At 42.6% G+C, this 25,619-nt stretch overlaps 2 protein-coding genes across 2 annotated transcripts in view; both read left to right on the top strand.

Moving 5' to 3' along the window:
• Window positions 1-19,027, top strand: part of LOC146809817 (uncharacterized) — a 73,885-nt gene extending 54,858 nt beyond the window's left edge. The window contains exons 3-6 of the mRNA XM_085616674.1: window positions 1,581-1,707; window positions 9,434-9,538; window positions 13,176-13,286; window positions 14,591-19,027. Of these exons, the coding sequence (XP_085472800.1) occupies window positions 1,581-1,707; window positions 9,434-9,538; window positions 13,176-13,286; window positions 14,591-15,636 (1,389 nt within the window). The 3' untranslated portion in view covers window positions 15,637-19,027. The remainder of the gene's footprint in view (window positions 1-1,580; window positions 1,708-9,433; window positions 9,539-13,175; window positions 13,287-14,590) is intronic.
• LOC146809816 (uncharacterized) overlaps window positions 15,835-25,619 on the top strand; it is a 187,841-nt gene continuing 178,056 nt past the window's right edge. The window contains exon 1 of the mRNA XM_085616672.1: window positions 15,835-15,958. The gene's annotated coding sequence lies outside the window, so the exon portion shown is untranslated. The remainder of the gene's footprint in view (window positions 15,959-25,619) is intronic.

Here is a 25,619-nt window from a genome sequence, read left to right as displayed (position 1 = left end):
AAAAATCATTGTGAGCTACTGAAGGCTAAACAACTCGCACATTGTTGCCAGACACCTCCAAGTCCAGCTTCGTTTATTTTAAACGTGATGTCCATAGAACCCGACACTATGGTTTGAACAAAATAATTTGGCTAGGGGCACCATGATGGGGCTGCTTTGTGTGCCAGTGAGAGCGTGGTCTTTGGGGATGCACAACCATGTGTATGAATGGCATTTATGTGTATAGGTGACAGACAGCCTATGTCGTATGTAGTTGTGGCACTGGACATAGCTCTCAGCATACGTGGCACAGTTAAATGTATAACAGAAACATACAACGATTTTTTAAAATTTCTCCCACTTAAAATAATTGTTGTGTTTACCGGTTATAAATATGGCACTGTGTCTACCAGCCACTGGGAGCAAGATGCCTTCTCTGTGTATAGGCAACACTTTCAAATAGAAGAAAATTAAACTGAAGATTTAACTTTGTTTATATGAATTCCATAAAACCCATTATTTGAATTTTCTCCCATTTCCAAGTGTCAGATTTGCAAACAGCATACATCTTGCTCCCAGTGCCATATGTATAGGAGGAAAATACAGCCATTTGTTTAATGGGAGGAATCTAAAGTGAAGAAACATACTTGATAAAACATTCAGACGTAATTGACTTAATTGAAAGTGAAGAAAAAAATTAAGACTTATTGTTTCATAGAATTATTTTTCTTCACTTTAAATTTCTCCCATTTAAAAAAAACAAAAACATCTATTTTTCGGTTGTAAATATGGCGCAATGTCTACTGGCCCTTGGGAGAAAGAGGTCTGCTGTTTGTATATGCAACACTTTGAAATGGGAGAAAATAAATATGAAGAGACAACTTAGTCACTAAGATAACTTTTCATTTAATTTTTCTCCCATTTAAAAGCCTTCAGAAACATCATTTGTGCTCACGCTCCAATATTGAGTTGACAAGGACTTTTATATAAGTGTTGAATACCTCGTGTCTTTACTGCTGTACCCCAGCCTCGCTCATAAATCTGACCGAGCACAGCTTATTTTCAGGCCCTGCTATCTGCAGTCCGATCATAATAAAGTAAAATAAACATAGCCTTCCCCTAACTTAAAAGGAAAATGCGACGCTGTCCTTATTTAAAAATGAACTCAAGACTGCAAGCTACTCTGAAGGTGTCTGCGAGCAGGGTAGATCGCGATCAACTGATTGGAAACACCTGCTGTTCATAATATTGACAGATCTTTTGGGCAGTGAAATAACAAGATAAGTTTTATGTTTTGGAAAGCTGTAATTGCCTTCTTGGCTTCATGAAGTTGATCTAGTATGGTATTTCGTTTGATAGAGAGGTGGGTCAACTAAATATAATGCCGGAATTCTTGCATTTCCCATCGCCAGATTTAAAACTATTCATTGTATTAGCTGTAGTGGTTTGGTTTCAGAAACCATTTGGGATGCAGTACCTTTAGGAGATGTCACTGCACTTACCCAGAAATTGTAGTGATGCTGTGGGTTATAGAAGCTAATTGCCGCTTAAAATGATGTTTCACAGTGCACATACCGAGGTTTCAGTTTTTCTCATTTCAGGTCTCTGTGACGTTCAGTGACGTGGCTGCATATTTTTCAGAGAAGGAATGGAGACTACTGGGCGATTGGCAGAAGGAACTCTACAGGAGAGTGATGAGGGAGATCCATACAGCTCTAACTTCCCTGGGTAACATGACATCCATCAGCCTTATTCCCTAGTGAAGACTGCAGTGACAAATTGTCTGTATCAATTGTTATAGCAGCAACTCCATTATGGTTGTACTAAATGAGCTGTTGGCAGATGTTTCGTAATGTAATAGCAGTACCACGGAGTTCTTCTTCAGTTAGTTGTTATTTTGCAAATTGAAAAAATTAGAAAGACCAAAATTGTGAAAGTTTGGCCATGTAGAAGCACCTTGTACACAAGAATCTTTCAAATTGTAGAGCAGTAGAAGTTGAAAGAATGTAGTATGAATGTGTTCTTTTCATCTCAAAAAACGATACATTAATAGCAGGTGGCATACTCCCATTTCCCGTAAAGCGGCCGTAGCACAACCTCCCATAGGGAAATCGGAGATTGTGTTCATCCCTGCACCGTGTGGCTGACACCTCAGAATGCCTGCCATACGGTGCAGGGATCAACAGGGTGGCACCATAGTTGCCCCCTCTTACCCCAACTGGAAGCCGCAAAGAGAAGGGTGTCCTACTAGGGGCACATAACTCCAACAGCAGAAACGCAGTCCATTGGGATTACGAGCCGGTGTCAGACTAGCCGCTGGGCTCCTTGAGCCCATCGGAATCAAGCCAGAATGATCATCTGGTTTCAATTCTACTGCCTACATTGAATGTAGGGGGTTAGAATTGAAACCGACTGTCGTTTGAAAAGCCTCTGACCTGTGGTCGGAGGCTTTCCAACCGCAATCGAAATAGCCCCCAAGTATGATGATTTACCTGATAACTGATAATTTTCAATTTAAAATATTTTGCTGAAGTGCCAATAAAACATCTAACAACTTGTTACCGGGTAACAATGGAGTTGGGGATTGAGATTATACCCAAAAATAAATAAAGGATATTGAAAGGAGGTTGTATACTAAAAATTCATCTAATCTGGGACCAAGCCCTGCGCCAGAATGAGTGTCTTAGGACAGTGAAACAACATATGCATAAAATCTGCCTGAAACATTTAGCAGTAACATCAGAAGAGAACTTAGAACCTTGTACTGGAGTGAAGTAACATCTGTGATAAATAAAGAATAAGGATTGAGTAACATTAGCTGATCTAGAAATATTATAAATATGTGCCCATATTTTATTGCTAAAAGCAACATCCCAACATAGTCTTTTTTCCATAAAAGTTCAACCTTGTATTTGTTTCTAGCGGGGTCAGGCTTCATAAGACATATATTAGTAACAGGTGCTCTAGGGCCTGATCTAAGGAGCCAGTACATCCAGAGGAGAAAGGGGCTAACCGAGATGTAGAGGATTGAATGGAGAAGGACTGATCGAGTATCACACTCATCAATAAACTGAAACGAGAGTGAAAATACTTGGGAAAGTGATAAATATGACAAAATAGAGGAAAAGAAGGAGGAGCACTATCCTGAAAGAGTTGATACACCCACATAAGGCCCTTATTCGTCCAAGCTTCCCAAAAATAGCTCTATTATTAATTTGAATTAAAGAGTTGTACCATCACAGCATTCTAAGAAATATGGAGGGAGACAATTGAGTAGGGGGAAACGTGGACTTAATCAATCAACCTGTATGCTTTAATACCAGAGAATGCAGAAACGACTTGAAAGAAGAGAGGAACAAGACTTACTTAAAAGTAAAGGACAGAAGGAAAGTTTTTTTCAAGTTCTAACTATAATGGAAAAAAAGGTGAAACCACTTCAGAAGTCCAAAGGACAGTCTGCCGCAAAATAAAAGCTTTATGATAAGAATAGAAATCTGGAAAATTAACTCCACCAGCCACTTTAGGACGTTGCAAAGTAGTCAGAGCAAATTGTGATTTCTTATGATGCCATAAAAGTTTTTGAAGTAATGAGTTCAACTTTTTTTTAAAGTTCTTGGGGATATGAATTGGTAACATAGAAAGAAGAAATAAAAAATAGGAGCAATCGTCATTATAATTGCATCTAAATGACCCCAAAAGGATAAAAATAAACGATTCCAAGAGGAAAAAATATTGTCTGCTTGTGTTTTTAATTCTTTAAAATTTAACTCCTTATAGTCTCTGATATAGAATTCATAACCCAGATACACAACTATTTTAATTTTAACAGAAGTAGACCATTAAAAACCCGTAATGGGGTAAGAATTACTAAAGGTGTATTTAGTAAGAGAAAGAATTTGTTTTGCTTTTATTAATTTTATATCCACTACCAAAAAAAAAAAAAATTGCTGAAAAAGAGAAGGTAAAGATTTTTCCGGAGAGGAAGTGAAACAAAAGAATATTGTCCGCATATGCAGCAAATTTTAAGTGATGGTCACCATAAATGAAATCAGAAATAGAGGTGTTATGACGAATCCGAGAAAGAAAGGGCTGAAGTGCCAAAGCAAATAATAAAGGAGATCGCGGACAGCCTGCCTCACACCTCTATATAGAGGAAATATAGAAGTTAACAAATTCCTCGACAATATCCTTCTGATTAGTAATTGAACTATCCTGTGCAGTCATCACTGATTAAATAACTCGCCTCTTTTCAGATTTTGAAATAAATCACCATTAATTTACCTGCTTAATTTCTACCCCCGTAATATCCTGCATTTTTCCAAAGAAGTATAGAACTAGCTTTATTAGTAGAAATAGTTACATTTTAGTTTTGCTTGTAATAAATTATGAAAATCAGACTATTTAGAAGAAAAATAATGTTGCTCTAAGATTTGATAGAAGAAAACAAAGCAATGTGCTCCTTAGCACAACTCTTTTTCATCTGAGAAACATAATTTAAAATAAAGTCCCTCGCTGATGCTTTAAAAGTATCCCAAAGTAAAGAAGTAGAAATAGTAGGATTCTCATTAAAAGAAAAAAACTCGAAAGTAAAGGAACTAGAAAATTGAGCATCTTGTAGAAGAGAGATATTAAACTCCATCTATGCGAAGGGTAACAGGGAGGAACCAAATCAAAGTCAGTAATAACCATAGCATCATCAGAAATTATAATAGGAGAAATATGAGATGTATAAGATGTTGAGAAAGAGATTTGGAAAGAAAAATGTGGTCTAATCATGAAAGTGTACAATGAGAGGATGAGTAGTAAGTATAATCCCGTGATGTAGGGTTTGAGAGCCTCCATGAGTCTACTTGGGCACTGTTATTAACTGTAGAAAATAATTGTGAATGCATTCACTGGGACACAAATTGGGGAAAAGAACACCTCTCTAAACTAGCATCGGCATAGCCAATAGATCTCGCTTTTGGGACCTTATAAGTATTTAGTTATGCAGCACAATATCCTTGGTACAACAACATCAACTGCTGCATGGCTGAACACTTATAAGGTCCCAAAGGCGAGACCTATTGGCTATGCCAATGTTTGTTCACATTGCAAGTTGCACACAAAAGCAAAGTCGCTTGATTCACTTCAAACAAGCACTGCCAATGTCAATTGTTTCGGTGTTTGTATATAGTGCAAAGGTTTTAGCAAGCCTCACTGCCACACTGAACAGGTGAAGTATGTGTACTCGTAGACATGCGTCTTTTCCACATACATAACAAGCATAACATGGGCAGCAGTGAAGCTTTCTTTAGAGTCACACTGAGCAGAGAGCGACAGGGCAAGGTCTCCACATAACCAGATCAGCCGGTGCTTTCATTCTACCCTAACACGTGTACTGCCGCACAGCTCAGTCAACAGTCATGCAAGCTTCCCTCTCGCTTTACAGCATACATATAACGTGAAACTGCAGTACAAGGTTTCTTCACAGAGGGCAGAAATGATTTAGAGAACAACGGTTGTGTTTCTCACAGAGAACTGGTACACAGGTACAAATCATGCTAGCTTCCTTCAACACAGCAAGCGTAGTCTGGCCAGCATCAGTGCAAGCTTTCTTCACACGACGCCACCATTACCTGTAGCAGGACAAGCTACCCCCATTCTCCCCCCAATTAAACTGTGTAATAGTATGTCCTGTTTTTCCCAACACATGGACCCAGCAGACATACAGGCGGTAAAGCGAGTCATCATTTTGATGTTATTTTAAGAACAACGTGAGCGGAGTCAGCACAAGCATCACTCACAAACCGAACAAGTACAGGGCACCCAGCAGCAGTGCAAGCGTCCTTCACATGGGCAGAACGGGTACCACAGTCGGCAGAAAGACACACGCAACACAGCGGGCAGACGGAGGAGCCTTTAACGACAAACATGCAAGAAAAGAACTAAGAGCGGAAATAACAGGTTCCACGGGGGGCTAACGCAAAATGATGTGTTTATGCCCGGACATCTGATAGTATTTGAATAATGACTGGTTTGCGCTGTATGGTTTGTAAATACCTCTGCATGTGTCACCCTTTTTTTAAGGATCAAAGGTAAACTCTTAATCAGCCACGGTATTTCACGCTGTCCTCTGCTTAAATGTCCTGAGGAGTTTATGAAACGCGGATTCTAGAATGTTGATATGAAAGCGGTTTACCCTCAACACTGCCAATGTGTACCTCGGGGGCACTGGCGCCAGAAGGCTGGTTTTTAAAATCTAAAGTTTCTGTCGGAAAGAACAGAAAGCCTCGAATCTCGATGCCCGTGACTCTGCCATCAAGCGTACCTCGCGGAACAAACATTGGGCTAGAAATAAAGAACAAGCACTGAAATACAAGCGCAGCCGTGAAAGTTAATTGTGAGAGGGGGAGCAGGAGGTGAGCCCGCTAGTGGTGCGCGCGCTGGGGAGAGCAGTCTGCTGTTTTTCGAAGCACATACTCGTGCTTGTGGCGCTCCCCTGGGCACTCACGCAAGGTGTATGCCGCCACAGGCATGTGCTTCGAAAAAGAGCTGAACGACGACCAAAGGTCTCCTATGTTGGTCGGGGAAGGAGAAACAAACACATTTCCCACCCAGGATTTCTTAAACTTTAAAGCTTCCAATTCAGTCTGGTGGGTTTCCTGAAGGAGAACTAGATCTGGACTAGACTTGCTCAGTTGGGCTACAATTCTCATCTTTTCACTGGATTAATAGTCCTTTAATGTTCCAAGATATTCCCTGAAATTATATACGAGAAATTATACATTCATTTCTTGATAACATTGAAATAATTAAGAAAAGGCCAGATGAAAATAAACAAAAAGAAGTAAAGATATATAAAGAGAAAAAAGAACAGAGCAACCAGCAGAGAATAAAGGAGAGAAGGAAGACGAAAGGGAGGAGTACGAAAAAAAAGGAGAGACGGTATATATCCAAAAAGGACGACTTCAAAAACATACCTGAATAAATAACAAAAGAGATAAACAGGGTGCTGATGACACATGAAACGATGACGCACCCAAAAGGGAAGGGCCATTTGCATTCAGGAGGAAGAACCGCACAATGTAAACATACAAGATGCATCTGTAAGGATAAGAAACAAATATATCATATTAACCCCTTCGCCGCGGCAGGAATTCCGCCGCGGCGCTGGGGGCGTTTGGGGGCAGTTGCGGTGCCGCCGTGCTCATGACGGAACCACGCCGTCATGAGTCATGGGTGAGCTGTGCTCATGACGGCGTGGTTCCGTCACGACTCTGCCCACTGCGCTAATCACCCGCACAGGCGGGGAATTAGCGCCGCGTGGGCGGAGCGGCCGCCAACGGCCGCAGCATGACGGAACCACTCCGTCATGAGCACAGCGCACCCGTGGCTCATGACGGAGTGGTTCCGTCATGGGCACGGAACGGGTTAAAACATTGCCAATGATGACTTAAATATTGTAATAAACATTGCCGGACAATCTTTGTGAACTATCTGAAAAACTCGAGAAAAGAGAATCAACCAGCAGAAGGTCCAGCTGAGTTCATATTGACCATAGTATGTGATTGTATACACTTTTTAAGCTCAGCCGGGTCTTCAAAAGTGGTAGTATTATTCTGAAAGGCCACTTTAAAGAGGTAGGAATGAAAAAGACCATATCTGGTCCCAAAGAATGTAGAGGAGCTCGAAGATTAAGGAACTCCTTCCTTCTGGCTGCAGTAGCGTTGGAGATATATTAAGACAAGAAAATTAATCGAGTCATCCAAGTAACTTACTTTTTTGCCTTAGCTGCAGAAAGTACTGTCAATAAGTCGGTAAATTCCAAGAAATGAATGATAACTCCTCTTGGTTTGACAGGAATTGTTGACGATGTAGAACGAGAACTAGATATTTTAATGTTTGGAAATCAGCGACTCCGTATCAATTCAACAGTCCATAATGTAACATTTTATTTACATAAACGGAGTGTGACAGTTAACATTGGGGATATCACAACCACAGACGGTCCTAGCACCCTCTGAGTCTGAGAAACCACTCCAAACATAATGGTAGTGCTTTGGCCAAACACCTATGGCTAATGTTTTACCTATAGGGAAAGGTTTGGGCATAGTCAGTTCATCTCTGGAGTTATTAGGTCCTCAGGGTTTTACTGTCAGCTTTGTATGCACGTTTTGATCAATGGGGTAAATATGCCAGGCAGAATACCACAGTGCATCAAATTTGCTATTGTATGTTTGCCCTTTTCATTAGTTTCCAAGTGGGTGTACACCAATGAAAGACCATTCAGTTTGTAAACGCCAAGGAGGCTGTGAATCTCCAAAATTAATTAAAAAAATATATATAGATAGGCCAGCCAAGTTCCATCATCCAAAATTAACATGTGGCCCACCCAATGATGCTTTTCGACTTCCCAACAGATAGTTTATGAAGGCAACTGAGTCTTGGTGGTAAACTAAAATGGATAGCTTGGATGCAGTAATTGGTGTATTAGATGTTGGACACAATTTAGGGGGACCAATTACAATCAAAACTGGTTTTCGATTGGTAAAAGATGTGAGACTGATGGAGCTGGAACTGGGCCAGCCCTCAAAGCCAGCCAACATCTGTTCCTTTTGAATATTAACGGCCTGATTTTAGTCTCGGTGGATGGTGACGGATATCCTGTTGGCTGAACGGTGCAGGAATGTTATGACTGTATGCTGCTTATTACATTACAATGTTCTGCAATAAAAACGGTTTAAAAAAAAAATTTAAAAAAAATCCCGTTGGCTGAAATATAAACCCATAGGATATAATGGAATTTGTATTTCGGTGGATGGGATATCCGTCACCGTTGTGACAGAGTAACCCATCCGCAGAGATCTACATCAGGCCCGGAGTCTCACAGGCCTATCTCTCAAAATGTGCTGCTCCATTTTGGGATTTTCAGTTGGCAGGTGCACCCATTAGAGATAGGGAACCAACTAGAACCAACAGATCACCTGCTGAGACGGGAGCCAGCTTTTAGGGATTCAGATCCAGAACAATCCAGGTTTAACATTTGCAGTCTTAAAATTGTATCTGGATGTCCTCACTTGTCTGCTCACAAAGAAGTCTTCAGTGTCCTCATGGTTACTAAGAGATTACTTTGAATAATCGATATTTATGGCAGATTGCACCGAGTAGACTACTCAGTGGCTCAAGGAATCCACATGGAATTTCTACATTGAGGTATAGTGCAGTTGCAATGAATTAACATTACTAAGGGAGTGAGCATTTCTTGAAACCGTAGCTGATTTATTTACATACAACTGCAGTCCACAAAGAGGCTACCAATACAGACGTGTTTGCAGCATGTTAGTGTACGGTTGTTCACCGGCACACCAAAACCCATTATTGCTAAGCTCTTCCGTATGATTGATAAATCACACTTTAGATAATTGCCATTCCAGGTGCTTTTGACCATTTGCTTATTATTTTCTTGAACCAGGATACACAATCCTCAACAGTGACACTCTATTACGCGTTAAAGAAGAGAACCAGGACCAGCGCAACGTGACGCACAAAGATGCTGCTAAAACGGGCATATCCACAGGTGAGGACGAGATTGTTTGAAATTATCTTAGAAGTGAACAAACTAGGTGGGTTCATATTCCAGTGAAAATAATGGAGATGAATATGTCATAAGGTAATGAGAAAAATGGGTTTGGGGTTCGCTTTTCATCCTTCTCTGAGGCTACATCCCACTGACCAATTTATAATGCGAATTTGATGCGCACCAGTCTTTTTGTTCGAAATTTCTGTATGGCTTTGGGCACAGAGGAGTATCGGCTAAAACCACATAACTCCAATTTTGTTTCATCGCCAACACTTGTATTACAACATTAACGGGACACTCTAGCCCAGGGGTCTCCAACATTTTCTGTAGTAAGAGCTACTTATGTTCAATGAAAATCATCCAGAGCTACTAATTTTAGTGATGTGGTATTGGCCACCTCATCCAAGATTATCAGCAGTGTGTTAAACAGGGTTGCCTGCCCAAAAGTGAAAAAGCACTATCATTTTGTGATGAATCAACATGGGTAATACGTAACTCTCCAACTCAAAAAATAGCTATAAATTAATTTTGAAAATTTAACCATTTTTCTCCAAACATCTGCTTGTGTTCTGAAAATGCACACATTTTTGTCTTGAATGTATGCATTTTAATTTTGGTGTAGGAATAATAATTCAACTAAGTACAAGCTTCTATATTACTAGGCAGAGCTGTCCACTGGAGAGTTGCTCAAAGGTAGTTGGAGAGCTACTAGTAGCTCAAGAGCTACTTGTTGGAGGCACCTACTCTTGCCTGTATTTCTGTTTACATTCTTTCTCTTGTTTTCTACATACCTTCTAAAGGATGTTTAGGTTTCGCCCGCTCAGCGCTTGCCAAATGTCTTTTCACAAAAAAATGTAATTAAATCTTATATGGGGTTTACATCCCACCTATAACTTACCATTTGTTGGCTTGCTTGGCACTCTGATTTCCTTGCTTCTTATTGTTTTTCGTATGTCATTTCCTGTAGGTTTCTGGTTTCTCTTCATCTGCCCTCGTAAGTTTGTCTTTTCTGTGGAGCTTGGACCAAGTACTCCTTCCTGTTGAAGTTTTCATCCACATTTTTCCCCCAAAGTAGTCTACTCTGGCCATAACGCCTCCGCCTCAGTACTGACATGTTATCAAGCTCTTCTCTACCTCCATTTTTCTGTTCAGCATTATTGTATTTAATGCGGATTCCGGTCCTATTTCTTTTCTCTCTATAGTCATTCTCTGCCTCTGTCCGTCACTTTGTCTTTTCTTTCTACCCACCTACGCCCTCTTTGCTTCACATGCACCTTGGCCCCTATTCTCATCTCTTCACCGTCCCCACCATGGCACAGGTGTCCTGCAGCTATATAGCCAGTGGCGTAACAAAGGCCCCCGCAGTGCAGGGGGCCCGAGCTCCAGGTGTCCCCCTCAGCACAGTGACCTGGCCTGAGAGCTCCTGAGCGAGTCCAGAGGGGGCCCCTCCATGTACTTTGCAGGGGGCCCCTCAAGTCTCATTACGCCACTGCACATAGTTGGGTGCTTCGTACACAGTGCGTGTCCCTCATCCCCTCTCATTTCTTTCTGATTACAGATGGCACAGCTTGGTGCCCTGCATTGGTATGCACTCCAGACTGTGCCTGCCTGGATGATTTCTCTAGGAGTGATCTGCATCAAGTCTCCGGGCCTTCTATTTTTACGCTGTCACTCGGGGCCACCACGGCATCACTCGGGGCCACCACGGCATCACTCGGGGCCACCACGGCATCACTCGGGGCCACCACGGCATCACTCGGGGCCACCACGGCATCACTCGGGGCCACCACGGCATCACTCGGGGCCACCACGGCATCACTCGGGGCCACCACGGCATCACTCGGGGCCACCACGGCATCACTCGGGGCCACCACGGCAATCACTCGGGGCCACCACGGCAATCACTCGGGGCCACCACGGCAATCACTCGGGGCCACCACGGCAATCACTCTGGGCCACCACTCTGGGCCACCGCAGCAATCACTCTGGGCCACCGCGGCAATCACTCTGGGCCACCGCGGCAATCACTCTGGGCCACCGCGGCAATCACTCTGGGCCACCGCGGCATCACTCGGGGCCACCGCGGCATCACTCGGGGCCACCGCGGCATCACTCGGGGCCACCACGGCATCACTCGGGGCCACCACGGCATCACTCGGGGCCACCACGGCATCACTCGGGGCCACCACGGCATCACTCGGGGCCACCACGGCATCACTCGGGGCCACCACGGCATCACTCGGGGCCACCACGGCATCACTCGGGACCACCACGGCATCACTCGGGGCCACCACGGCATCACTCTGTGCTTCTTACACTTTTTAATTACAACTTCTCAGCATGCTGCACAGCAGCCACACTTCTCTACAGCACAGCTTAGAAACATTGGCAAAGTCAATAGCTCTACCTAAACACTTATAAGGCCCCCCAATGCATAGCCAATAGGTCTCGCCTTTCGGACATTATAAGTGTTTAGTTATCCAGCACAATATCCTTGATTAAACAACATCCAGTGTTGCATGGATAAACACATATAAGGTTCCAAAAGCGAGACCTATTGGCTATGCCAATGCTTGTTAAATTTTGAGTAGACTTTGTTATATTTTGCGCCATGTTAGTTGTATGTTTTACATAGCAAATATTTTCAGGGCTTGGTTCGTGCATGAAGATCCGAATCAGACCCCCTGTTAATTTGTTGGTTTGCTCACCTGTACTAGAGGCAGGTTTTTACCATGAATCACTTCTAATTCTCCGAAAGGCGGTACCTATGGGAGAAAGGTATGCTTCGACTAGAGCCAAGCATGTCAGGCTTAGGGTTGTCGCACAGCACTGCCATCTTACAAAGGCTCAGACCTGTTTGCAAATAGAGAGCTGCCAACAGACTACTAGCCCAGCACCCTACTAGGCTTTCAAAGGCAGTTACTGCTGGTTGGAGAATGAATGATATTGTGTATTGTTTTCGAGTGTGAACCCCCCCACCCTCCCGCAGTCCATTGTCCTCCCCGACCCCCACCCTCCTCCCTTGTATTGCTTGAGCTTTTCTTTTTACATGCAGCGAAAGCTGCTGTGCAACATGGCTTAAAGTAAAAAAAAAAAACGCTATGATGCTGTCAACGCTGCCCGCATCATCACACTTGTTAAAAGAAAATTGTTTACTTTAAGCCATGTAACCATGTTGCACAACATTTTAAAAAAAAATTATCGACAAAGCCAATAGATCTTGCATAGGCGAAACTTGTTGGCTTTGCCAATGCTTGTTTCGTTTCTGTGTCTCTGATGTCTATTTTGTTAATCTGTCGATCTGTACATACTTTGTGGGATCCTTTGTGATCCCTCTCTTATGTCTATGGCTACGAAATAGCAATGGATGATGTAGATGTGCCAGTTGGGCTGGGCAGTTGAGATGTGTGAATAATCAATAAATGCCTGTTGTTTTATAATGCGAGATCTAGGTTTCCTTTTTGGCATTTTCTGGCATTGACATCATCCTCCCTCCCCATCTCCACCAATCCCCACCACTGCCCAGTCAACAGTTGACAGGCTGTGTCAGTTATGGCATGAGGATGTGGCCTGTTATCGCAGAACTCTTTATTTCACATTTTAGCATACTGATGTATCTGCATCTATGTTCTAGGCTACCGAGTTACTCCTGATATTTTATGCAGAGTTCAGCATCTTCCAGACCTTCCCTTTATGAGCCAGCACACCTATGGGGAAAGTACCTCTGCTAGCAAGACTACCACACGTGAGTAATATATTAATTTGTTTCAGTCATATTTATGATTTGCGATTTTCTTGATTTGGGATGGCAGCACTATTGTGGGCTTGTTTTTTGTGTGTTGTTGTCACTTTATGCAATTAGCTGTTTGGTGTATCATTCCACCTCTTATGAAGTGCTTGCATTTCAATGCATAACGGACTATTTTATACCTAAAATTATGCTAATTCCTCGCCCATTCACTTTTTAATATATACATGTACTCTATATATACTAACATTAGCACCACTAGCATTTAGTGTTACTATTTGTACCATAACCACCATCACTGCCATTACCTACGCCCTCCACCATTATCCCCACCAACCAGCATCATTACCACCACCAAAACCAGAGTGTGTTTGTGTGTGCCTGCGCACTCTATCCGTAACAAGCATTCATACTGTGATGAGCTTTATATCGGAAATATAAGCAAGACCCATTGGCTTTGCCAGTATTGTATAAGCTTGTGAAAGAAAGATTCTCATAAAAAATTTTTTAACTTAACCTCAAAAAATGTTATGTTGTCTTAGTGATGATCAGCTAGCTATGGCAGTTTCAAATTCAGAGATTATCTAGTATATACCATTGGTAGGTGGTCACTTCAGTGCTTGGATTTTCTCTCCCAAGACGCTAAGCCAGAAATGTAACATGCCCCTAAGTAGGTGAGGGTTTTGTGTAATAACCAGCTCCCTTCAAGCAGAGGTTTATTGTAGTAGTCCTCAAAGAATTTTGAGGAATAAATCACACAAGGTGTTGACAATCTACGTGCGATAAAGTGGTACTAGTCCAAGTGAGCTGTTGAACTTTGTTTTGATATTGGAGGGCTAAGTAGTTGGGCAGGGCGTGCATTAATGATCTGGTGAATGAGGGCATGGTTGGGGAAAGAAGAGATGATGAAGAGGTAGATGAAGCGCATGTGCCTATCTTGTCTAATGGGCTGCTATGTGGAAGGGTTTGGAAAATATTTCTCATGAAATGTTCAGAGGCTTTGTGTAATAAGAATCTTCTGTTCATTTCTCAGATTTAAGTTGGGTACTAGAGTGCTGTAATATTTGCCCTGGCCTCTAAAGGGTCATGTTCGCTCTATACAAAACTTTATAAATAAATAAAGGAGTATTAATAAGGAATACTGACGTATGTATTCATGCATTGCCGTCACCCTTTCATTTAAAAATAAAACCATGAAAATGCATACCAATCCCCATTTCTCTCCCCACATCCTCAACCCATATCCCCTCCTTTGAGCTGTCTCTTTTATAACTTTGTGTTTTTTAAATTTATTTTTATAGGTGCCTTGCCAAGTGAAATGGCTCCAAAGAACCAACGTCATCAGAAGTTAGTCGATAGCCTTTATACCAGGCACTTGCTTCTCAAAAAGATCAAAGAGAATAGCTCCCAAGGCTCTGAAAAGGGGTCATTTTTGGAAAATCAGGATAGGGCACAAAAGATGGAGACTCATCGCAATGGACTCCAGCCAGCTATTTCCACTCCATTCAAACCAGCCTACTTTCCCTCAAAAGCACAGCATAAACCTCAAGTTCCAGAAAAGCAGTTTCAGTGCACCTTGTGCGAAAAGAGTTTTACTACAAATACATTCCTGGATGTACACTTAAGAACACACACTAGTGAGCTGTCGTACCCATGCAATTCTTGCGACAGGAGCTTCATCAGCCGTGCCAATCTTAGCCGCCATCAAATATCGCACAGAGGAGAGCGCCCCTTTAAGTGCCCAGTGTGTGAGAAGAGCTTTGTCATTCGCTCTAAATTGAAAATACACTTGAGGAACCACACAGGGGAGAGGCCGTACCAGTGTAGTGAATGTGAAAAAACCTTCACATCACACACCTATCTCACACTTCACCAAAAGACTCATGCTCAGGAGCGATCATTCCAATGTAACCAGTGCCAGAAAAGCTTTCTCAATAATTCCAGATTAATAGTGCACCAGAGAACGCACACTGGGGAAAGGCCCTACAAGTGCTCAGAGTGTGATAAGCGATTCAGTGACAACAAAAGTCTTAAACTCCACCATAGAAGTCACACAGGTGAGAGGCCTTATCGATGCAAGCTGTGTGGGAAAGGCTTCAGCAGCTGCTCAAACCTTGTCCGACACCAGAAAACACATGCACGCCTCAGGCCCTACATATGCACAGATTGCGGGAAATGCTACAATAAGCGGCCTGAGCTTAACCAGCACATGCGGACACACTTGGCTGAGCGACAGCACCACAGCATATGGTACAAAGAGCAATACCAGGATGGCTTAGCTCTTGCTAAGCATAAAATGACCCATAGTTCGGAACACAGCCCAATCATAGAAGTGATTGTGGTCTAGAGTACTGTGGAGAATAAAAAGCAGAATGTTTTTGAGGTGAAATCGTGTGAAGTTTCTCAATACTAGCAGGGCTTGTGGTACTGAAACAATTGAGGTCTGGTGGAGTTTCAGAGTACATGCTAGCTCCACTACACTTTGGTCCTTGTATTGCCAGAAAATACCTTTTCTAACTAATATCTGGATAAAGCAGAATGGAATCCCAGACGCATCTAAAATAACAGAGGATGAGCCTCATAGAAAGAAATCAGAAAGCTGTATACAGAGTTTGCTATTGTCCTGTTGCCAGCGGACTCGTGTCAAAGGCACCAAGAAGCAAATCCAGGTTTGTTAATAGGATGTTATGAGCCTTAAGATTTTTTTGTAAAAGGTCTGCACTGAAGCTAGCTTGTCGAGAATGTATTAAAAATAGAGTTAAAGACATTAACCCATGTCAGGGTGCAGACATTAAAAAAAAGATAAGGCAATACAATTAACCCAAATTGTTACTTGTGCTTCTGAAATCTTATGCTGAAGGTGACCTTTTAGACACTAGAACATTTATCTCATAGTGTTACATGCCGCCGGAACAATGACTACAGACAGCCTGTAGAAGAAAGATTCAATATTGCCCTTAAAGAATATAAGATGGCAATCATAGAGGCAAAAAAGCAGTTTTTTGCCACTAAAATCGAGGAGGCGGGAAACTCCTCTAGGGAACTTTTCAAAACAGTTAATTTGCTCTCTAAATCCCAACTGGGCACTACTTTTCATCCTGATCAAATTATGTGCAATAAGATGGCAATCTTCTTTCAAAATAAGGTACAAGTTATCTATGATAACCTTTCCGAAGCTTGTCAGCATCCAGATATAGTATAGCATTCACAGGTGACAGTGGGACCACCTTTGAAGGAACTAACTAGTTTTCCTATGATTAGTCGAGAGGAAGTTTGTAATTTACTTCTCTCCTTAAAATCGGGATCACCTAAATACCCCTGCCCTGCTACGGTACTACACCTGGTTGCAAATAGGATTGGTGAGGACCTAACGCCGTTATTCAATCAAATTCTGGAGTCAGGCAGTTTTCCAGCATGCTGGAAGATGGCCACTATTAGGCCTATCTTAAAAAAACCTACGCTAGACCCGATAGAGCTCAAGAACTATCGGCCGATTGCCGGCCTGCCTATAATGGCTAAGATCCTGGAAAAATCAATGAACAGCACTCTGACTGAATATGTAAATTGATACTTGTATAGCGCACTACTCACCCGCAAGGGTCTCAAGGCGCTTGTACGAATACCGCTGTGGAACCCATCCTGGCTTTCCCTGTGAGGCGTCCACTCCTGGGCACCCCCAAGGTGGAGGCCAGGCATCCTTAGCGTTGTGGGGGCCGTTGTGGAGATTAGGCAAGCTATTGCCCAGAATTGCAGAGTGGGACTACATGATTGGAATAGGCACCGAGGCGAGAATTATCAGGTCCGTGGAATTTTTTGAGCCCAAGACCCGCCGAGGCGGGGAATTGAACCCTGGTCCCGGGCTAGACCTCTGCATCAGGGTCTGCCGCTCTAATCATTGAGCCACACTTCTCCACATACCTCCACATGAATACCTCGACGCCAATGAAATATTGGATGTAACTCAGCATGGTTTTAGTTCCAACCACTCGACCGAATCTGCCTTGATCGTAGTTAGAGGAGATCCGGAGAACAATGGATCAAGGGGGAAATGCAGTCCTGGTTCTGCTTGATTTGTCGGCAGCCTTCGACACCGTAAACCATACGGTGTTGGTTCAGCGGCTCCGAGATGTGGGTTTTAGGGGGTTAGCGTTGTCCCTCCTATCCTCTTTCTTGGATGGGAGAGTGCAGAGCCTTTGCTGGGAGGGTCTGCAATCACAGAGTTTTTACCTGCCCTGTGGGGTCCCTCAGGGTTCTGCATTATCACATACCATCTTTAATATCTATATGTTGCCACTGGCCAGTTTGATCAGTAAGCATGGTTTTGAATTCATGTCATATGCTGATGACTCTCAGCTCATAATCTCCATGGCTAAACATCCCGAGAACACGGCTGTCAGCTTTCATGCCTGCTTGGAGGAGATTATGACTTGGATGAACCGTAGCTTCCTAAAAATAAACACTGACAAGACAGAAGTTATTGAATTTGGCCAGGGGCAACCTCGATGGGACGCATCTTGGTGGCCAATGACAGCGGAGGAATGTCCCACCCCTGCATCTAAGATAAGAAACCTGGGAGTCATCTTTGACTGCCATTTAACCTTCTCGGCCCAAGTCAATAGTCTTACTTCTTCTTGTTTCTTCTTAATCAAAACCATGAAGAAGATTTTTCCCTTTATCAGGAAGGAACAACAGAAATCAATAGTAGTAGCCCTCTTGCTCTCCAAGTTAGATTACTGCAATGGCCTACTACTGGGAATTAATAAGTCCCAAATGAGCAGGCTTCAATCATTGCAGAATGCTGCTGCTAGATTACTTCTAGATATACCCAGGGGCAAGTCTACCTCCGCGGGTATTCGAACCTTGCATTGGCTTCCAATTCAGCTTCGTGTTGAGTTCAAGGCCTTATGTTTGGTCCATAAAGCTTTTTACGGAGGAGGTGCTAGGGCTATGCGCATACTGTTTAGACCTTACATTCCTGCTCGATCACTAAGGTCTGGTACTCTGGGTCTTCTCCACCTGGACAGGATTAGGAAGGCAAGATGGGGTGGTAGAGCTTTCTCCCATCGTGTGGCAAAGTTATGGAACTCACTGCCTGCAGCCATGCGTGTCCAACCTAACATACTAGTTTTCAGGAGAATCTTGTAGACTTGGCTGTTTGCTACAACATAGGCGACTGCTATAGGCTTTAATTAGGTTCTCACCTCTTAGCGCCAAGACGCCACGGCATACGAGCGCTCTACAAACATATATCCTATCCTATCCTAAAAGAGAAAGTAAAAATGTTCGAAAGCTGTTGAAATACTTCTTTGATCCCTTATCTGGTAGAACATGAAGAGGGCAAAGTGCATTATATGCCCATCTGTGAAATCTAATTATGTGTTTCAAGAAGTAGCATCTTCCATTCCTTCACTTCTGTTCTTGTTCATTATTTGAACTAGGAGATCAAACATTTGGGAATAACCCACAAAAGTGATACCCACTCTAAAAAAGCAAGTTGGACATTGTTGGGATTAAAGACTCCTTTCTGTTCAAAGCTGCTATGAAGCACCTATGGTAACCAAAATTAGTCCAGCCAGTGGAGCCTATTATATTGTCACACAAAAAATCTGGTGTGTTTAGACTTTCTTCTTTAGTCTCATGGTACCAAATGCTATGTTTTAGGGGCAGGTTGCAAACCTTGATTTTCATTTATGATGTGTACTCTTTAACTTTGGAGAAGAATACATTTGTTTTATTAATTTTGGTGTCTTGTGTTCTGTTGGGCTGCGAGTTGAAAAGAATACGTAACAACCCTCAAAAACCTCTATCTACAAATAGGCTCCATCCAAATCAAAATATTAGCAATGCGGCAGACACAGTGTTGTCGTTTTAGTTAAGTTATTTGTTTGTTCTTTGGGTTTGAGAGATTATCAAAAAGGCAACTTATTAGGTAATTTTATTTTCCACCCTGCTGTAGGGTAAATGTCATTGTCAATCCTTCGTTCCTAACCGCTTTCTCATGTTGGGAAACTCTAAAAAGGGAGGAAGAGAAGCTCGGATACATGATCACAACTTCTATTGTGGGGTCTCTGAATATGTTACTGCAAGAAGATGTAACTGTTGTTATCCGTTATCAAGACCCCTCTGTTAATATCTGGTCTCTTAATAGGGAAATGTCATCGTTTTTTCTTTTGAAGAAAATACAAATAATGGTATTTTTAGTTTTTAAAAAATTATACTATTGATATTATATTTTAATGGATTTGTCACTTGTTCTGATTTTATGTTGCACAGAACCTCTCTTTACTGAAATGTTCTAATTTCCTTTAAGCTGTAGTTGTTGTGCATTTCAGTTGTTTAGGCCCTCTGCAACAATAAGGCACGCTTACTTCAGGATCCCTGGATACAACTTGAAAAGGCAGTGGCTGTATATTTCAAAGAAAAGTAAAATACAATTACCAGAACCAACTTATTTGCAAGAATAAAGCATCGACTCAGTGATTCTTTGAAGAACAAAAAGCAGTTTTATAAGTAATGAAATCACAAGCAGCAATAACTAGTGCCATTAACCTTTGTACCATTAACATTTGTAAGTGAAGTCTCTGCTACACAGATCATTGTATATATTTTTTATGTCGATACATTTAGAAGAGGCAAGTCAGTTTTTAGTGTTTGGTTTTTGAGTGTAAAAAATGGAGTCTTCCATTGTAAGATGGAGAACGGTGGCTTCTTCTTATTTCATGGAGCTTTTTATCAGGTATTTGGCTACAATGTGCTTTGTCTGTCAAGTGGCTTTACATGTTTATCAGTGTAAGGCCGATTGCTTGTCTTTTATGTATAAAAGAAATCAAGTTTTTGGTCCAGGAAGCCTGCCTTTCGTGATTTGGTGTTAATCCTTTCAGTAGTTTCAGAGAACTTAAGGTTAAAACAAAATTAGATATTTCACACAGTGGAGAATCTGCAAAGCCGACATCTCAAGATGAGATCTGATTCGCTGCCATTTCATCAGCAGTGATGTGAAGGCAGCCATTTTAGGACTCATGGACTCAGTCTCCTGTTCTAGAAAAATGTCAACAACAAAAACAAGCATTGGCATGGCCAATGGGTCTCGCCTTTGGGACCTTATAAGTGTTTAGCTATGCAACAGTTGTTGCACCAAGGATATTGTGCTGCATAACTAAATACTTATAAGGTCCCAAAAGCGAGACCAATTGGCTATGCCAATGCTTGTTCACTTTGTTAGCAGCATCTTGGAATATGATGCGCCTCAGTCGTTTCCATTAAAATGCCTACCACTGTCAGCGCTAGGTAAAATTGCCCTGATCAAAATGGTGGTTTTCCGGCACCTTTAATACTATTATACAGTGCTCTCGATATGCTTACCTAAATCAGTCAGTGACCGCATTATCAGCACCCTTACTGATCTTCCTTGGGGAGGGCTAAGTTTTTATAACATCTCTGTACATACATCAATTTCTTGCAGTTGAGGTGAACTGGGCGCTGCTGTTAGACAATTATATTGTTTGGCTGCACAATTACAATTGGTGGTGTGTGGGCTGGATGAAACCAACTCTCTACAAATGCCTTACCAGTGCAACAGAAATAACACTACAGAGGTATTTACACATTTGCACAGAACACTCAACACAATGACTTCTCAGCATTATTGATGGTGGCGAAGCACTGCTGATGTAGGACACTCTGAAGCACTTGCACAAGAGAACACGTTGTACCAGATTTGCCATTATGGCTTTTGCCAACGTTTGGGGAGCTGCTTGTGGATAGAAATAGTAAACTACACATTGCTGGGCAGACTTAAATTGTTGGTTTTTGTTGTTTATTGGCATTTGCTGTTCAATCAACTAACAGTTACATAGTTCTAAAATGAGTATCTTTATAACGGATAAAGGCATTTTCACATATCATGTATGCATCTTATCCGTTTCCACCCACATTTCTCACCCACATTTCTCACATTCTAAATAAGTGCAGTTTACACCCAATATATGGGACAAGCGCTCGCCTGGCAGCCGCGGAACCCGCACTTACTTTTAACATTAAAAGTAAAGCGCGGGTGCCGCGATTATACCAAAAGTAAGGATATAGAAAAAACATCTATTTCTTTACTTTTGGTATAATCGCGGCACCCGCGCTTTACTTTTAATGTTAAAAGTAAAGTGCCGGTGCCGCGATTATACCAAAACGAAAGTCATCACGATCGCTGTGAAAGCGAAAGTGATCGCGATGACGCTCTCCTGAGTGCTGCTGGCTGGCCTAGTGCATGGTGGCTGCGCGCGTGCACGCTCACGTGCACTCAAGCACTAGGCCAGCCAGCAGCACTTAAAGTCAATTACAAAATGTCTCCGAGCCAACGCATGCGCTGGGCTCAGCGAGACCTAAAAAGGGGGATAGAGAAACCCTGCCCCCTAGGCCTGGTGAAGGGGGGCTCAGAGGCAGCGTCCCCAGGCACAAAAACAGCAATAATGTTATTGGCGGCAAGGGTCTGCAGCTCTGATCAAAAAATGGCAGTATCCCACTTTTCATACTAAAAAAAAACCAGAGAAGGTGCCCGTTAGATTTTTGAGGAGCGGTCATGTGGCTCCTGTGCCCAAGAAGCCCCGGTGATCTCATCGCCCTGGGCCGTTATACAAATTAAGGGGAGGGGAGGATGCAATCTCAGTCCCTTAGCCACAGTAGGGCCACCCTCTCCGAGCCTAAATCAGCCCCAGGGCCCCCATGCCACGGGGCACAACCCACGCAGTGTCCCCAGGGCCCCATCACCCGGCATACTGCAGTTACTTGCCCAGAAGAGTGTGGGCATACCCTGTCTGCTGTCTTCCGGGCAAGGAACACCACTTTTCTCCCGCCTGTGAGAGAAAATGAAGCTGCTCCTGTTAGCACCACTACGGGTGCTGGCTGGGGCTGTGTGGCTCACTCCACAGCCCCCCACATTTTGCAACATGTGGGTCCCCCCGGCACTCACCTTGTGAAAGTAAATAAATTGCTCCCACCACGGTGGTGGCTGGAGAGCCGACTGCCCCCCCCCCCCCCCCCGCAGCTCCCAACATGAAAAAGTGTGGGAGCCCTGGGTGTGCAGCGGGACACCCAAAAACATGAACAAAATTAAAGAATAATAAATGACACACTCACTGGATGATGAGTGATTTAATGTGTGAATTTATAAGAAATGTATTACACAGGTGTAAGTTGTAGTTAACTCTGATAACTAGAACTGCTCGATTTCTATGGTTTTGTACATGTGAAATCTGAGCCTAACTATAACAATCCTGTAACCTTTGCTTTTTTCAGTGAATTTCTAATTTTTTTTTTTTTTAATTCAATTTCCTAACTATAACAGCCCTGTAACCTTTAGTTTTGTCAGTCAATTTCTATGTTTTCCTCACTGTATTACTGTGTATGTTCATAAACGCTGAACACCCTGCCTCTGAAATTAGCCTAACTGCTCGTGCTACGTTACCACAGGGTGGAGCAGGGGTTGTCAAAGGGGTGCAGCCCTTCACTCTGACTTAGGAAGAAGGGTCCCTGCTTGGACAGTGGCCATCCACTGCCAACCAGAGACCCCTATATCTAACAGGCAGGTTATTTTAGTTGACCACACAATGTATTCTAGCCATGCAGTTTTTAGTAAAAAACAAAACAAAACTCAGATTTAGTGAGAGCAGGACGTGTTAGTGCGGTCTATGGTAGGGGTTTCCGTTAATTGTAACTGACTACTGGCATCTTGTTAACTACCCTTTCCCATCACACGGGCCTTGCTTCCTAAATGACCTAGTCTAACTGTAGTTCTAGTCACAGCCCTGTTTGTTGATTTATCTTTGTCATTGTAAGCCCACAGACACATGCCTTTCACATGTAAATGAATGAATGCATTTATAGAGCGCACAGCTACTCAACAAGAGTGTCCCGGCGCTAATAAACTGTAATGTGTGTGGTTAGGCCCTCCAATCCAAATTGTATTCTTGTCTATGTTAACCATAAGATTAAATACAGAAGGGGGGTCTCAATCCCCTTGTACAGTTGACATTTTCTTGCATTTGGAGACCCACTGTGTTCTTTACATTCATGAGCGTCTTTAAAAGGAGTTTGCTAAATCATCAGTTCATAAATACCATCTAGAGGTTGTATTTGTGCTTATATTGGCACATTTGTTACAGACCTTACTCATATGCCGTGACGTTCCCTCTTCAATTCATCAGTTTGGTTTAATTAAAAATGTATCTCACATACTTAAATTCCAGTTTGTGGCATGTATAGCTCTTGATAGCTATCTGTAAGTAGCTCTCCTGTGTGCCTCCCATCCTTCTAATTTTTGAACTTTTACTTGTATGAAATAATACATGTATACCAAAATTGAAAAATATATAATAGACACAAAATGTGTTACAACTTATACATTTTTTTTTTTTTAAAGTTTCAATTTCCAAAATATATTTAAAGCTGATATTTGAGTTATAAATCATGGGATATTGGTGAGACTTGTCACTACTATCGTTACCTTGGTGCAAGGACATTACAGCTATGGCTGATTTGTATTTTTATTTTATTGGCATTACACTTTGGCAAAGCATTTTTTGCGTTACTGCTGGCAACCTTGCCTGATGCACTGAGGTGATTACTGCTGGTAATATTGTACAGTGTGGCTGCTAATGTTGTTGTGTCTGATGTGGTCACTGTTACGACACTAAAAATGAGTTGCTTTGGATGTATTTTATTGAACATAAGTAGCTGTTATTACAGAAAAGGTTGGAGATCCCTACACTAGATAGTCTGGCATCTAGTGTTGGACTCAGACATGTAGAACTTGTTTTTCTTCGAAAGAAGTCTTCTCGAGTCACAGTGTCAAATTACCCCACCTATTAGTGGGTAATGTGCATAGGCATCGCATCCATTGTTAGCTTGCTTTTTCTTCGCCATTGTGTTCAAACATGTCATCGTGGGCTCCTGTTCTTCACTGTGTGGCGTTCTCACTTATACTTTGGGCCCATTGTCGTTTCTAGGAAACAATACTGCTTCACCGATTTTATTTTCAATCTCTGTGCTTCGTTTCAGCTTTGCGTCAGCTTCCTACCTCTCGACTCCCACCATCTGGGTCTAGAATGTCTTTGTGATAGAAAGGACTCCATTCAGATTTTGTCTTAACTGCCACACAACTCCGAAGAGGAGATCGAGGGGGAACAACTTCGTCTATCCAGTAGTAACAAAAGATCAGAGTGAGTACTCATTCTTCCCCTACTCACGACCAACAAGGATCAGCCTATGAAGTTCCTGATGCTCCACTGCCTTCCGGCCATGATCGACATCAACTTTTGGAGACTGATCCAACGCCCAGACTTAATTTGGTGCCAAAGTCCTCCTCGAAACATAGAGCCTCTTCCACTGCCTCGGCGCCTGATCCAAAGGCGCATTCCCGAACAAACTCCGAGCTGAAGGGGTAGAGCCGAAGATTTAGTAGCTGAGACATCCTGCACTGAAAACTTTGAGGTCGAGACCTGCCGAGCCCAAGCATTCAGCGCCGAGATAGAGTTCGGTGTCCTCCGGTGGGCGACCATCTCTCTCATCGAGACACTCTTCCACTGCTGTCTTCTCTGCAACTTCCAAGGAATTTGGACAGCCAATTGTAAAATGGCTGCAACGGCATCTGGACACTCGACAAACGAGGATACATATTCAGCTGTGCACTGTGAGAATCTTGGCAAAGCCTCCAGAGATGCACAAGGACACTACACCACATAAGAGAAAGTTAACTTTTGAGGAGGCCTTCAACCCACCAACACCTATCCCTCCTAAAAGGACTAAGAAGCATGGATGAGCTACCTCTCCTCTGCTTCCCGTCAATTCATCCTTTCCTCCCGCCTCCTTCTGTACCTCCTGTCTTGCCTTTGGAGTCACCACATCCATTCACTTAGGGGTTATTCACACTCCGGAGGTGGGGACAGTCCAAGACCCATATGACAGAATTAATGACTCACATGGCTTAGACCCTGGGATGATTGACATTGAACCCCCGCATGAGGAAAACAAAGGGACCTCTAGTGGGATAGATGTATACTGAATTCAAATTGGAGGTTGACTTATAATTTGGAACCTCTGGCAAATTAACTCACCTCATAAGATTAAATCAGTTGTACTCTTAAAAACATAAGTTAGTTATAGATGCATTTCAGCACCACAGTCAAGAAAAGCTCTGGCTACAAAAGATCATTTGACATATGCACATTCACTTATTTAAAGTTATTTGTCTATTTTACAAAACTAACACAGAATGACAAATCGTTGCAGAAGTGCAGCCCCAAAGTGCTCACTCCCTCAAAACAGTGATACCTTTCAGCT

Source organism: Triturus cristatus, chromosome 7, assembly GCF_964204655.1.
Source record: "Triturus cristatus chromosome 7, aTriCri1.1, whole genome shotgun sequence".
Lineage (NCBI taxonomy): Eukaryota > Metazoa > Chordata > Amphibia > Caudata > Salamandridae > Triturus > Triturus cristatus.
Note: the sequence above shows the minus strand (reverse complement) of the source record. Positions and strands in the feature narration are given on the sequence as shown.